This window comes from Panthera pardus, unplaced genomic scaffold, assembly GCF_024362965.1.
Source record: "Panthera pardus isolate Hobbes unplaced genomic scaffold, ASM2436296v1 HiC_scaffold_8, whole genome shotgun sequence".
NCBI classification, from domain to species: Eukaryota; Metazoa; Chordata; class Mammalia; order Carnivora; family Felidae; genus Panthera; species Panthera pardus.
Genome location: NW_026527013.1, coordinates 28,292,793 through 28,308,770, shown reverse-complemented (window position 1 = coordinate 28,308,770; position 15,978 = coordinate 28,292,793). Strand labels below are relative to the sequence as shown.

At 38.0% G+C, this 15,978-nt stretch overlaps 1 protein-coding gene across 8 annotated transcripts in view; it reads left to right on the top strand.

Annotated features, from left to right (window-relative positions):
- The window catches only part of FHIT (fragile histidine triad diadenosine triphosphatase), a 1,407,040-nt gene that overhangs the window by 623,073 nt on the left and 767,989 nt on the right, over positions 1 to 15,978 (top strand). For all 8 annotated transcript variants that reach the window (XM_053896965.1, XM_019469878.2, XM_019469876.2 and 5 more), the window contains one exon: positions 5,829 to 5,948. In XM_053896965.1, coding sequence (XP_053752940.1) covers positions 5,846 to 5,948 — 103 coding nt within the window. In that variant the 5' untranslated portion in view covers positions 5,829 to 5,845. The remainder of the gene's footprint in view (positions 1 to 5,828; positions 5,949 to 15,978) is intronic.

Sequence of the window (15,978 nt, the reverse complement as noted above, 5' to 3'; positions counted from 1 at the left end):
AATGGATAAAGATGTGGTCTATATACATAATGGAATACTACTTGGCAATGAGAAAGAATAGAATCATGCCATTTGCAGCAATGTGGGTGGAACTGGAGGGCATTATGCTAGGTGAAATAAATAAGAGAAAGACAGATATCCTATGTTTTCACTCATATGTGGAACTTGAGAAACTTACTAGGAGATGGGGGGAAGAGAAGGGGAAAAATAATTTGAAACAGGGAGGCAAACCATAAGAGACTCTTAAATACAGAGAACAAACTGAGGGTTGATGGGGAGGGGCAGGGTAGGGGGGAAATGAGTGATGGGCGTTGAGGAGAGCGCTCGTTGGGATGAACACTGGGTGTTGTATGTAAGCGATGAATCCTGGGAATCTATCCCCGAAACCAAGAGCACACTGCACACACTGTATGTTAGCCAACTTGACAATAAATTTTACTAAAAACCTAAATTAAAAAATTAAAGAATAGCCTCTACTGAATGAAATAGGATGTATAATTTTCATATCCATGGGAAAAAAAATTGACCTAGTCAGTGGAAGGTAGGAAGGAAAATAAAGTGAAGCAAAAAGAAGATGAAAACAAAAGTGAAATAGGATGCTCCAAATAAGCTCAAAGAATAATTGGCATAAATGCATGAGGTTAAACTAATCAAGTAGGTTGTTCCATGGATGGAAACTAAACGCTATATTATTTATAAAGTACATTTAAAAGGACACAGTCTAATGATAAGGGGATCCCTGCAAGCTCAATGTTTGGCTCAAGTAATTAGAGTGACTGTGACATGGTAAATCTGAAGAAATAAGGAAAGGGAAAAAAAAAAAAACAGGTGAAACAAACATAAGAGCAGAAAATAAGCAGTAATAGAGAAGATTAATAGAAGCAAAGAACGGAAAGAAAAGGTTCTTTGAAGCTTAATAGGTAAGATATAAATTCCAGGATGACTGATAATATATATGTTATGAATAGGTACAAAATAAGTAAGGTAAATACGGATTGCAGTTTCAATATGTTAAAGAGAATGTGAGTTTTTACCAATAAAGATTAATTTAGGTGAAAAAAAATGATTTAGGCTAAATTTATCCTAAAAAAAATGATGCAAGAAATAAACCCCATAATCAGTAAGCATTAAATAAATTGTAATGCTTATCAAGACAATCTTCCCTGTAATATAAAAACAGGCCTAGACAGTTTGACAAGTAGTTATATTTAAGTCTCAAGGAACAGAAAATCCTTGTTGATAAAACTTCTTATTGAACAGAGAAAAGCCAACCTATAAGTTGGATTTCTTTTTTAGACAAAAACCAGGTTAAAAAGTATTGGCTAACTTAGGACATGATAAAACACTAAGATTCAAATCCAGCAGTGTATTAAAAAATAATTTGACTAAGTGTAATTTTTTAAAAGGTGAAAGGATGTTTTAGCATTTAAAAGTGTTACTGTAATTTATCACATTAATGACAAAGAATAAGAAGTTGTTTGATCAATGACAAAGGGATAAAAATTGTTAAAACTAAGTTTTTTTCTTTTTTAAGGAATCAGCCCTTAGCCAACTTAAAATAGAGATTGTTTTTTTAGCTTGATAAAGTCTTTATACTAAAAAAGTATGGCAGACATCATTCCTAGTGGATTTATACTCAAAGGTTTAAACTCATTGCTTTACCTTTCAACACATTACCAGATACCAAACCAGTGCAGCAAGATTAAAAAAAAAACAAAAACAAAAACAAAAACCCAAAAAGCACAAAAGCATAAAGATTGAAGTGAGAGAAGTAATTGTCATTATTTCTAAGGAAAATCATTTATATAGGAAACCAAAAAGAATCAGCAGGAACTATTAGTAGCAATCCAAGGGTTCAGCTAGGTTGCCAGCTTGGAAGGGCAACATATAAAAATCAATAGCTTTCCTCTGTATTGGGAATAACCAATTATAAACTCTGATGATGATAAGATATCATTTATAATAGTGACATAAACTAAAAGCTATCTAGGAATAAATCTAAGAAAGTATTCATAAAACATATAAGGGAAATTTAAAACCCTATTACAAGAGTTTTATTATGGTATTATAGAACGTAAAAGCAGCATTCATAAATGGATTGATTGAATATTATGAAGGTGTCGCATTTCCTCCATTAAAATTTAAATTCAGTGTAATTCCAATCAACATCTCAGGAATAATTTTTTTTTCATGGGGCAGACCTGAATCTACAATTTATATGGGAGAATAAAGATAAAGAAGGATTTTTTTTTCTTACAAGGCATTAACATTATACAACAGAAGTTGGCAAATTACAGCCCACAAGCCTAGTCCAGGCTGCCACCTGTTCTTATGAATAAAGTTTTATTTGGACACAGCCACATCCATTTACTATGTATTATCTTTGGCTGCTTTTATTCTGCCATAACAGGGATGAGTGGTTAGAACAGACTGTGTGGCCGGCTGAATCTGGCCCGTTAGAGAAAAAATTTGGCATCCCTGTTCTTCAGCATCTGGCATAGAATCAGAATATCTTAAGTACAGACTCCTCCCTTTACACATAAGGGAATTTGGTGTAATCATTCCCAGCAATTGGTGTTAGGAAACTGTTTCACAAAAGGAAAAAATTAAACCATTTTCATATTTTATACCAGAAGCAAAGTTTCAAGTAGATTAAATACCTGTTAAAACTATAAAGCTGATAGACAAAAATGTAAGATATTATTTTGGTAACCTTATAGTGGAGACAGGTTTGTTACATAAGATTCACAGGGCACAACCATAAAAAGAAAATTGATCAATACATCAAAATGAATGCTTCCTATTTAATGTATCATATGATAGGAAAACTAACAGATGGTGAGAATATAATTGTCATGTTTAATAGGCCAAGATGCATATTTAAATATACAGGGGGCTCTGAAAAATCAGAAAATAGAAGGGAGGAAACCACTACAAAAGGGCAAAGTATGAATTGGCAATTCAAGAAGGAGAAATATGTACTTATACATACCACACTAGAGACAAAAGTAAAGGATTCCATTTTGTCTATCATACCAGTAAAAGCTACCTAATCAGATACTCTCAAGTGCCGGCAAGAATGTGAGTAAATAGAAGACTAAACATACTGATGCTGGGAATGCAGACTGGTGCTTCTATTTTAGAAAATCTAAATAGTAAAACCAAATAATGGGACTCTAGCCTAGATACCCAGGGAAATCTATGTAAGGGTGGTCATCTGTGATATTTGTGGTTCAAGATTGGAGATAAGCTAGTCCTTTGGCACTAGAGGGAAAACTACAATGTAATCCAGTGAGAGGGAATGGGCATTGGGAAGGAATGAATTACGTGTACCTAGAGCAACATGAATGAGTCTCTAAAACAGTGTTGAGGGGAAAAAAAAAAAGAGTGACATTTAAAGCATGATATGATTTATATACAAATTAAAAAAAAACATGCAGGAGCCCTATGTATTTTTGACATGGCAATATTTATAAAAATGCAATTAAGATTATAAACAATACATTAATCATGAAAAAGTGAAGCTCTGTGGTTGAAAGAATGGAACTGGGCATAGAGGATGAAGGAGAAATGATGAGAAAAATGAAAACCAAATGAAGAGTTTTTCATGGACTCTAAGTAGGGGCTTATCAACTAGAGCCTGTGCTGAAGTCAATTCTGTACAATCATCCTTTAGAGGAAACAAATTCTGGGCACATTAGTCCTAACAGCAATGTTAGATCCAGCTTCTCAAACAATGTCACCAGGTATGGGTCTCTCTATCTTGGCTCTGCCCACCTCTCTGGATGTCAGGTGGACTCTTTTTAGTGTAACTTTTAGTTGTTTTGGTTCATGTGAGCAGATTGGCAACTCAGCAGAAAGAAAGTTCTTCCCTTTAGCATCAGCAGTAATCTTCTTGTGGATCTCCTTTTTTTTTCAGAGGCTCGTGTTTTGTCCTGTGTCTGCTTTTGAACCAGCCATGTGACAGAAGCCTAAGGATGCCTGAATCACTTTCCTGTCCCTAGAGTCAGGCAGTGGGAATAGCCCCACAAACAGAATATGGTGTGTGTGGGGGTATTACCCAAAGAAAAATCAGGATGGTATGGACAGAAATACAGAAAGTAGATGCTGGGCTGGCAACCTTCCCCCCACCCTCAGCAAAAACCAAGTAAGGTTAATAATAATCATAAGACACACCAAGAGCTGCAGTGGAATTGAATCAATGCTGTTTGCAGAATGACTGAATTGAAATGCCATGTTTATTTAAAAAATTGTGGGGGAAATGAAAAAAGGTTAACTCTAAATATCTGAAGCACTGCCACTTGCACGATACGTATTTCATCCTCTCCAAGGCATGAATTCATGACAAACAAATAGAATTGGAGGAAGGGCAACTATGTAATGCCTGGAATTGATTGTCTTAGAAGCAATGAATAGTGAACTTCGCATCACTGGGTATATTCATGCATAGTCTAGCCAGTTAGTTGGCCAAGATTCTGTAGGGAAGGACCCAAGGATTGGGAGAATAGTTGGGTTTGATCATGGTTCTCCATCCTTTGGGCAGCTTACTCAAGCATAGATTGCTTGGCCCTTTCCCAGAGTTTCTGCTTTGGTAGGTCCAGAGTAGGAATTCAGAATTTACATTTCTAAGTAGTTCCCAGGTGATGCTGGTGTTACCGGTCCAGGAAACACACCTTAAGAACCACTGGGTACATTGGTTTTCAATATCCTCACTGGCCTGTCATTTTTATTAGCTAGTTGTAAATGTTCTGAAAACCAGTATTGTATCTTTGAGGCAAACCTTCTATTTTATGTCTTAGTCCCTGACATGTGTTAGGTTCTTGCCATGTGGGCACTTCTAGATGATAGTAGATGACATTTGCATGGCCCTCTGTATCTTTTGAGTCTTTGAGAACATGAGGATCATTAAACAGTTGTACATTTGTTGGTATGCTTTGTAAAATAGTCAACCATTTACTGACATTGTCTGTTTTGTAATCTTCTGGTTTCCCATGGATTGATCTATTCTCACAGATTTATAGGAGGATAGTTTCTGAATTGGAAAATGAGTGGTTTTCCAAGGAGGGTCTTAGTTACTCAGGAAGTAACGTTGCCATGCATAAGCATAGGAATGATGGAAAACCCTTACTTGGTACCCAAATGCTAAGCACCGCCTACTGATTCAGTCATATTCCACTCCCTTGACTCCCCCCCCCAAAAAGAGAATATGAAATATTTCACAACCTGCATTAACCAGGAATTGTTCTCCTCTTGAAGTCTGTTTTTTTTCTCAAAATTTTTCCCTTCAATTTTGGAATTTTTACTAGAATAGTTCTTTGGAAGTGCTCATGTTTTGGTAGTTATAGGCAAGGTCAAACGGTGTTTGTAGCTTTTCTAAATTGCTTTTACATAAATAAAGATGAAACCATTTGAGAAAAGCATTTAAGAATTAAATGGTTTATAGTCCATGCTTAACAATTAAAAATTTCAGCTTAGCAAAAATGATGAAATGAATGGATAAAAATAACCTGACAGGTGGAACCTAGTAACTTTGGGTCAAGGTGACAACTTGAATTACAGAGGGATTTAAGAAGACTGTTTTGTTGTCCTTGTGCAAGCTTCTGCTTAAAAACAATCAAGGCAACACTGGGTAAGGAGAGGAGAGTATTTTAGGAGGATTTGCCAAGAATCCATCTTAGTGGACTTAAATGGGAAACAGCTTCAGTGATTTCTACTTTGCAACTAACAATCTGTAGTATTGGAATTTGCTTTTTTTAGAGTTGTATATAATCTGAGTTTCTCATCTGAATTTTACAAATTCTCATTTCCTAAATCATCTTCTCTTTCAGGTTTCAACCGTGAGGAAATGTCATTCAGATTTGGCCAACACCTCATCAAGCCCTCTGTGGTTTTTCTCAAAACAGAACTGTCCTTTGCTCTTGTGAACAGGAAACCTGTGGTACCAGGACGTATCCTTTTTGTTTTGTTTTGTTTTGTTTTAAGAGAGGCAAAATAAAATGCCTCTGAACTTAACAGACCAGAGGATTGCAGCATTGGCTTCCAATGTCGGTCTGAAAAAGAAAACAGGGGCTCCGCCTTCCTCCCCCTTTGGAGAAACCAGGTAAGATGTTGCATTTATTCCGAATCCAGTTGGTGGCACCAGTAATATGCTTGATCAATGTTGCAGAACTTTCTGAAAAGAGTTGCTTAGCAACCGTGGCTTTGGAGGTGAATTTTTACTTGACCTTTTCACTATAGTAGCTGTGTAAATAAATAGGTGCTTCTAAAGTGGGCCTAGTGAATATCATGGGTACTTTGTTTTCAGTTATCAGTAGCAAATCTTAATAGTAAGATAGAGATTGGCTGGCACTTTTGTGATGTGGAAATAAGGTATTACCTAAGGATTTGTGATTAACTTGGTGTCTTTACCTTTTAGGGATCATTCTAGCAAATTCATACACCTCAATATACCTAACAAAATAGTCATTTTCATTTTAGGATCTGAAATAGCATTTTTTTTTCTTGGAGAGCATCCCAGCTTCTGGATGGTCATCCAGTATCATTGGTGGTAGAGTTTTATTTCTCTCTGACCATTGACTTGTTGTCTTTCCTGCTGCTGACTTCAGTGGAAGCTTTATTCTTTGCAGCGGGAGCAGCAGGAATTGGTGAAATGTTCTGGAGTTATTTTTGTGTTTACTTAGAGTGTCACTCGTGACTGTGTGCAAATGACTTTTGTACTGATGCTTTAGAGTTATTTTTTTCTCTTTCCCTCTAATTTAATTTACTATGCAGAGGGCAATAAAGTATAAAATTTCATATTTTAAGATAATAAACATTTTCCACCCTAAGACATGATTTTACTTTGAAATAAATGTCTCTGTAATTTTGAATCTATAAGTATCTCAAGATTTTTTTTTCCAGAGTAAATTAAAATTGTGTGTGTGTGTGTGTGTATATATGTATAATTTTTTTCCCCTATGGGAATTTTCAAAGTGTGTGAGAACTTCAGGAATAATCTCCTTTCTTGGCCATATACCTGATGTAACATTGAAAAAAAAAACACAAATAAGAAAAAAAGCACCAAAAGAGAATTGTGATTTTATGGTAGACACCGGATTCCTTGAATTTAATTTTGACTAAATAAATTATGTACATTTATAAAACTAATGATAACAGGAGTAAACTACTAGTACAAATTACTTCTTGATATTTACCTTTAAATTTATAAAAATAGTCTAAATTATAAATGGTAAATATTTAAAAATATTATTTCTTGTCTACTGAAGTAAAAATAAAAGCTGGAATGGTTCAGGAAAGTCCTATAAAAAAAGAAAAATTTTCAAGCTGTATGTCAATTTTATATGGAGTTCTTCTAAGAGACTTTGAAGTTCTTAAAATGACAGAAGCATTTTATTTTTTCGTTTGATTCTGCTGCAAGTTTGTGGTTGTCTTTTTCCTCTGTGGATTTTTTTTTAATGGTTGAGCATTCTGGTGTCAAAAGAATATGGTTGAAATGCCATATCTCTTTGAGTGCCAGCTTTAATTGACTTTTATCTTCTATCAAAGAGGGGACCTGGGATGAAAATGTGATTTTAGATGAACAAATTTTAATACCTTGCCCTGGAAGATTGCAGAGTTGTACTGCTTTTTTAATGGTTAATAATAGAATGAATTTAGTTTTGTAATTTTTTTAACTCATATCTTGATAGTAGAAAACTTGATTTTCATGGTCTTTTTAACAAATTTTGTCAGGTGTGATGCAAGATATAGGTCATTGACATGCATGTACTTCAGTTGAGGTGTCTGCCTCTGGGAAAATGCACAAGCTGAATAGTGAGCCGTTAGTAAATGATGACTAGTCTTTTTCCAGATGGCACTGGAGCTGCTGTTTTGGAAATGGGTCCTGGTCAGTTCTCCTATCTTTGAGTAAATGCCAGGGACATGAGGCACGTCGCATTAAAATGAGCAAACCTCAGTTTGCTTGGAAGGTAGCAAGAAGGAGCCGACCCTTTCTGAGGATAAGAGAACGAGGACATTTCTATAATCTGTATATTGAGTGAGGCATTTCATATCTGCAGGGTTGAAAGGGGTCTCAGGACCAGTAGATAATGTATTCAGACAATCCTTTTTATATGATGATTTTGTGATTTATTTTTTTATTTTTTTACTTTACCTTTGTAAACTCGGCTAGGTGACAACGGTGAGAAGAATCTTAATACGTTACTCATTCGCCTGCAGAAAGCGATATTCTTTTGTCTTGTGATTTGGGAATTGAAGCTGTGGATAGCTCTGCCCACTCACATTTCATGAAATAAATGGTGAGATGTCTGCAGCGGGCTTTAATCTTCCCCCAGTGCTCTGTTCTGTCTGCCCTAGATGAGCCCCTTGGTGTGGGTGTCCTAAGTCGTACAGCATCTTGAACCCTCCCTGCTCCTGGACTTCTCTCCAGCCCACACATCATTCAGACCATGGCTCCCAATCCTATCTTTCTCCTTCCTAGTCCCTTCCAAACTACTAGTGAATATAATGAATGTTTTTTTTTTTTTAAGGAGAAAGTCCAAACTTTTTAGCATAATCTTCAAAGATTTTCACTATTCTTTTTTTTTTTTTCATTTTTAATGTTTATTTATTTCTGAGAGAGAGAGCATGAGTTGGTCAAGGGGCAGAGAGAGAGAGAGAGAGAGGGAAACACAGAACCCGAAGCAGGCTCCAGGCTCTGATCTGTCAGCATGGAACCCGGCACGGGACTCGAACTCACAAACTGCGAGATCATGACCTGAGCTGAAGTCGGACACTTAACCGACTGAGTCACCCAGGCGCCCCTAAAAGATTTTCACTATCTTGACTCAACCTTCCCCCTTTACAACTATTTCCTAAACAGGTGTTGTATTTCCTTTCACCATGTTCCCCACCCCGGCCACCTTTACCCTGCCTTTCTCTTAGAGATGAGATCCTACCCATCCTTTTTTGTTTCAACTAAAATGTTTTGATACCCGCCTTGCCCTCTCAGGAAGTAAATGTGTGGTCCTCTCTGTGACCCTTGACTCCTTATTTGCATGTCAATTCATGCAGCAGTTTATTACGGAGCTCCTGCTCTGTTCCAGGCATTGGGCCAAACACTTACCCAGTCTGCCTCATGTCAGAACTATGTGCATTCTTGTTTGTCTCTGTGCCGAGTCCTTCGTTCCTGGAAAGGGGTGGGGCAGGAGCTCTTACACGCCTTTTTCCTCAGCATCCAAAGTACTATCCTGCCTGAATTTTAAGTGAAGCTGTAATCATCAGGAGCATATGGATCATTTCGATTGATGGAGCGGGACAACAAGGGTCCATGGAAATCCTGCCTTTTCAGTATGCCCAAGCACCAGCCAAATCTTGTTCCCATTTTATTCCAGATCTTTTAGTATCCTATTAAAGCTATATTTTTTCCAACTTTCCCCTCCTGCTTTGTCAGTTGGAATCTTGTTTACATGTCTGTGTTACAAGGGTACAGTTAAGTCTAAAAGTGGTGAATGAATTGATGGCCGATGGAAAAATATTTTTTTTGCCTGTTAGTTTTCAATGGACAAGTCTGTATTTTAAGGGCAGTATATTGGCATCTTTATGTAAATAGGAAATTATTATTTTGTATTTATGATGATTTTCGTTTTAAAGAGTATTCAGGTGGCCTTTGGGGAACGTGCCATTCATGAGACTTGTAAATGTCATCTTTGAACTTGTGTCCTCTCTAACATTTTGCTCCCTCTCCCCAAACCTTTTTTTCTTAGGACTTTGCTCACTGACTTTTTCATACCTTTCAGAGGAGGAAAAGAACTGTTAGATCAGGGGCCAAAGGTAAACTTTTGAAGCAAGACTATTGGCTTCATTCTCAAAAGACCCACTCGAATCCCTCCTTGTCCCCACTGAAAGCAAATACTTCTGCTTGTCGCAAACAGTGTTTAAAGCTGATTGAACAGGCTTTGGCCTCTGTGGTGCAACACTCTAGAAGGATATGTCAGAATGTCTTTAATCCATTAATTTCTTGTTCCTGGAAAATGCTTTTCAGAGTGTCTTGGTGAGAGAACAGAATCATTTTGGAGATTGCATCTTAAGAATTCTGTAGTGAACATTTTATTCGTGGACCTCAGTGCAGTCCGGCTATTGTTCATGGCTCAAGTAAATTTGAGCCAGTATGGTTAATACTTCTCCGTACCCTGCTCCCTTGCATTGTGCTACATCTCCCTCCCATCTTGAGCATGAAAAATGAATTTGAGTATTAGTGGAATCCATTTAGAGACTGGGGCTTTTATGGTAAGTAAAATTATTCATTTGTTATGTCCTGGTGTTTTCAGCAGACTGTGTATTGATCTTTGGACTGCTATTCAGAATGGCAGAAGGGGCCCTAACGTAAGGGAACACGGTGACGTTTGTGAACGGGTTGAATGCAGTGTGTAATGACAGAGATAAACCTGGCTTGCTGGCCATACTCTATTATACAAATCATTTGTCAACAGTTTATTGGATCAGTTTTTAAAAAGAGCAGGTTTTTCCAAACAGGAGCATTGCACACTGAATGTTATCAAGTGCAGACACTGTTTGGATGATGCATTGAGGATAGCCTTATAAAGTGCATTTGTGAAGAATTAGACTATGTCCCTTGAAAGATATTTCTGCTGAATGTTAGAAACAAAAGTTTGGCACAATGGAAATTGTTCTCTAAGGTCCAAGTTTAATAGGTAAAAAAGAAAACTCTGGCAAATGTCTTTTAATATACAATTTTACCTTTCCAAGCGAGCAATGGGAAGTTGTCTGTTTTTAGACTATTGCCGTGTTGAGTTCTCCTGAAGCAAATGAACAAATAACAAAAATAGCTTCATTACTTAACAGTGCTTCTTACGGAATGGATGCTATAGATAAAAGTGCCCTTTTAGTTCTTCCATAAAAATCAGAAATATTTGTCATTTCCTGAGTAGGTTGTAATCTTGTGAATTTCTTTAATTGTTCAGGAAACTGCAGTTATTAGCGATCTGATGATCTTTCATTTCTCAAAAGAGTTTCTTTTTAAACCTTCCTGTGCAAATAAAATGAGCACAGGCACTATTTTAATATCCTTATTACTAAAGATAGTTTTTCTTTCTTAAAATTTCCCTCAGTGTGTCTTTCCCCCCTCCCCCCCACCAACCCTGTGCATGCCTGTCGTGTATTAGCTAGCTTAAAGTACTCTTGGAGAGACATTCAAGGGCAATCTTGCTGTCCTTTGTCCTGAGCTGCAGTGGGACAAGTTGGTTTTCTTACAGTCATATTTTTCTTTATTTGGCAGGTTATTGTGTTCAAGAATTCTGCATGTGGCAGTGGTTGTTCAGTTAGAACAATTCTGTTTTTGTGGGAAAGGTTCCCGTAGAAATGTTTACCTACCTTTGGGTTGGTAGCTAGAAAGAGTCTTTGATGGCATCGGTCAGCAGGGACAAAGGAAGCTCTTGGATGTTTTTATCATTCACTAAGTTGACTAATCTCTTTTTTCAAGCATCTAGAACCCACCACAGATGATCTTGGCAACCCTCATTGCAAGACAAACCTTGTGTGACCCTCATCCATCTTGACTGGTCATCTGAAGAATTACTGCACAAAGAGCAAATGCATTTTATCTCAGATGCCACTTCTTTGGTTGGTAATTAGCTCACAGTGTTAAGGATGATTCTGAGGCTACATGCAGGGTCAGTGGGTAGTAATTGTCTTGGGTACCAGAGGAGAAAGAGGAAGGCTCCTTGCCAGTTTCTGCCTCCCCCAGGTTTATTTTTCGTTCCTGGAGCTGAGACTGGTGTCTTTGTTTTTATTGTAGACACAGTGATGGATTGTTGGCACCTGATACTGAAGGAATTAATAGATGCTTTGTATGTGTGCAGGGAACATTTGAAATCAGATGGAAAACAATGTGTGGATTTTATATCCTTTGTCCTGGCCCATTCAAACCAAGGTGACTCACCCATGAGGCGGTGGATGTAAAGCATGTGCAGATTGGTCTCTAGACCTCATCCGGGCCTCTTCCTACTGTCAGTGGTCTCTCCCTGGCTCCTTGCTGAGTGCTGGCTGATGAGGATATGCATATGGTGGCCTTGTGGTTCACTTGGCTCCTCTTCTGAGTGATTTTCCTTCACCTTGACCTCTTCTTTATAATAGGATTTACCTTCTAGCTTCAGGCCCTGCTGTGAATGGGGTGAAATGGGCAGGTCTGACCATGGTTATGCATTAATGGAGGGAAATGCAACTGGCTTTTTGAGTAGAGCTTTTAGGAGGTTGCTACATTGTCTCAGAATTGCACAAAGCCTATAGAGTCACTTTCACCACCAGAAAAAGATATCTTTACAATCTGCCTGTCGATATAAAATAGAACTCTGTTGGTATGTGAGCACAGGGAGGGGCGGGGGAGGACAGTATGAGCGGTGCTCTGTCTCCAGCTGTAGCAAATGGTAGGATGGTAATTATAGGTATTAAAATAACACTTTGAATATTTCTTATATTGCAAAGATGAATATCCTATAACAGGACAAGCCATTTCCCATTTCTATTTGTTTCTATGTGAAATTTTCCCCAGGTAATTTTAAATCATCACGGTTAACAATTACTGAACTCTGTTCATTATATTCCAGGCATGTTTTTGACCTGCTTCCCATGCAAGCCATCAGATTGTGAGGAACAGGGAAAGGCTGGCCACGGTGTTGCCAGCCTCACACTTGTAACAGAACATAATTAGAAGTAATGAATGATATAATACATCATTATTCATAAGAAATGTCACGTAATTAACTTAAATAATGCAAAATATATTCTAATTTCCATTTGGATTGAAAATAGATTTGTTGGAACATCAGTAGGCAGTTAATGTTTATCCTATATTTTCATACACATATCAAAACTGTTAAAATCTATTGAAGGAATAAACATGGATTTTCCACAACACAATAAGTCAAGATGGCTTTCTTTTGCTAATAGAGTCTTATGTATATTCCTCATTTATTATATATGTAGTTTGTATATATGTTCAATTTTTAGAATTAGCATAATTTATATTTATTGCGAATTAATGATCTAATTTATTTACTTAGCTTCCATTTCTTCTCTCAGACTAATTGAAAAAATAACTATAAATTTGCAAATAGCTCTTGGGCACAAATTCTAAATAGGCCTTATCCTAGGAACTCTCTACAATAGTAGATCTTGGAACTAGTTTTGTGTTCTAAATTATTTCCTGGGATTTCTCCTATAGGCTTTAAATGTGCCTCAGGAGTCTTGGTTTGGCTTAGATGTAGCCACGGTTGGGGCTCAGGATGTGGGTGGATATGTCTTAGGCAGAGGCATTATTTTCATATGCAAACAATTAGTATGACACATGGCACTGACCAATGTCAGGGTAGTTCTTGGAAACTCTCTGCTGTGTCAAACATCAACCTATCAATTTCTGTATTGTGGAGAGGTCTGGAGAGCCCCAGGGGAGGAGGCAAAGAGGAAGGAGCAGCATGCAGGGGATAGTACATACAGAAGGGTTTTGAGAGTTTAATAACAGGAATGGACATGCCAGTGGCCATGTCTCAATGACAGCTCTGGTTGTAGAGAGATGAAGACTGATAGGAGGAAGCTGCTGTTAGACCCTTTGACTCAAACCTGATATTTGTTCTTCAATACCATTGAGTCCAGCAGAATCACAGGTTTACCAATAAATTTAAAACAACAGAATTCAGGGGCATCTGGGTAGCTCAGTCCGTTGAGCATCCAACTTGATTTTGGCTCAGGTTATGATCTCACAGTTTGTGAGGCTGAGCCCCATTGGGCTCTGCATTGACAGAGCCACGCCTGCTTCCGATTCTCTCTTTCCCTCTCTCTCTGCTCCTACCTCATTTGCCTATGTGCTCTCTATCCCTCAAAAATAAATACATAAGGGGGACCTGGGTGGCTCAGTCAGTTAAGCATCTGACTTCGGCTCATGTCACGATCTGACAGATTGTGAGTTGGAGTCCCATGTCGAGCTCTGTCCTGATAGCTCAGAGCCTGGAGCCTGCTTTGGATTCTGTGTCTCCCACTCTCTCTGCCCCTCCCCTGCTCATGCTCTGTCTCTGTCTCTCTCTCAAAAAAATGAATAAAACATTAAAAATAAGTAAACATTAAAAAAAAACTATTCTAAAAACAAAACGAGAAAACAGTTCTTTATTTCAAATGACCACCTTCCTTACATGACATGGCAGTTCTCTAAGAACAATTTAGGGTAAAGCTTAACCTATAGCAGGAGGAGACTGAGATAGTGTCCTATTTCTCCTGTGTGCATTTGTAGTAGGGGTGAAAAGCGTATATACACGTATACAACTTCATAATATCTTTTGTTAAAAATATTTGGGAAATTAATTAAACTTAAATAATAAATTATGATGAGTAATGCATGTTTGGAGTTGCTACTTTGTTTTGTCCTTGTTGACCAATGAGCCGTTGAAATGGGATGGTTGAGTCTCAGGCCAATGGTGGTTCTACTAGATGGAAGTCAGGACTTCACCCGGGACTCTTGAGCCTCACTGTGTCCTTCTCTCCACCCCCTCTAGCTGCCATCCCATGAGCAGCAAACCTTTTTGTATCATTGGTTAGGTGCTGTAAGGAGTTATTTCCCCAGAGTCTAAAACCTTCCCTATTACTCCTCCTTTCTATGGCTATGTTGTTGTAAATGTATTCTCTGCCACTTGTATTTCTCACTGACATTTTGGTGGCTTTGTTGTTTAGGTGTAATCATCATTATCATTTAAGAATAGGACTAACCTTGGTGAATTCTGCAGTGCTGGTGTGGGAGGACAGGTGGTCTAGCTTGTCTAGCTGTATTTTGCTCCTAGGTAAAATGAGTCCAGGAGGAGCAAAACTCATCTGGCTCTCTAATTATTCTGTTTTCTAATAGCTTTTGAAATGGCTGTACTTATCAAGAGATCTTTTCATCTTTAAGATTTATTTCCAGTTCAACAGATTTGTAGGAACTAAGACTTATCTGTTGAGTGCTAATACTTTAACAGTAAACCACGATCCCTTTCCATTCACCAAAGATGATTGCTTTAAAATTTGTTAAATAAGATATGTCAGGATAAAATAAATCAACAGAAATTACATTAAAATCTTTAGAGTGTTTCTCATGCAGACGGGTAGAATACTAGTTAGTATTTTCTATTCTGTTTGGAGACCAAATGACCCCTAGAAGCTTTTTTCTCCTGGAGCTGTATCTTCAGTAAAGTCATTGAAATTCAGGAATAGAACAGACATTCACTGAGACTTTTCACATTGTCCTAGAATATGAGCAACTAGAGCCCAAACAGGAAGGCTGACAATCTTCCTGGAGAGCTACTCATATATGAGAGAGAGCCACACTCACTTTACTAAGGGGTAGCAGCAGAACCAGACCTACCATGTTGAGCCACACTTCCATGCTGCCAGACTATGTAAGAGGAGAATCAGTTAGGGGAAAGATACAGCCAGATGGAATGAAGAATTCCAGAGGACTCTTCTCCCTCTAGATGACTCTTACTGCCCATGAAAGTCATGAGCAGAATGTAGCTCAAAGACCTGAGCTGGATGATTTCAACAAAAGGGTGCTGCCGTCTTATTCCCTGGCTGGATGCTGAGCTATGGAACCTGCAGGCTATAGAGACAACTGCTATGGGATAGGAGTGTGGTACAGGTACAGGATAGGCTCCTTAGGAGAACTTCCCATCTACTCTATAGAGTTTGGGATTACACATGAGCACAGACCAGTGCCTGCCTCTCATTTGCTTCTGAATGGGGCAAGGATGGGAAGAGCCTTTTTGGAATGGCCTATAGTAGAAGGGACAAAAGGGATTGAGGAGTAATATTCCTGAGAAGAAGATGGGAACAGCTTTTCTACCACACCCCTGTTGTCTGGAGCCCTTGGAAGAAACATATAAGCAATTCAGCAGGTCCCTTGGTCCTGCACAGAACCATGAATGCCAAAGTAGTGGGCATGTGCCACAAGGGTGCTCAGGT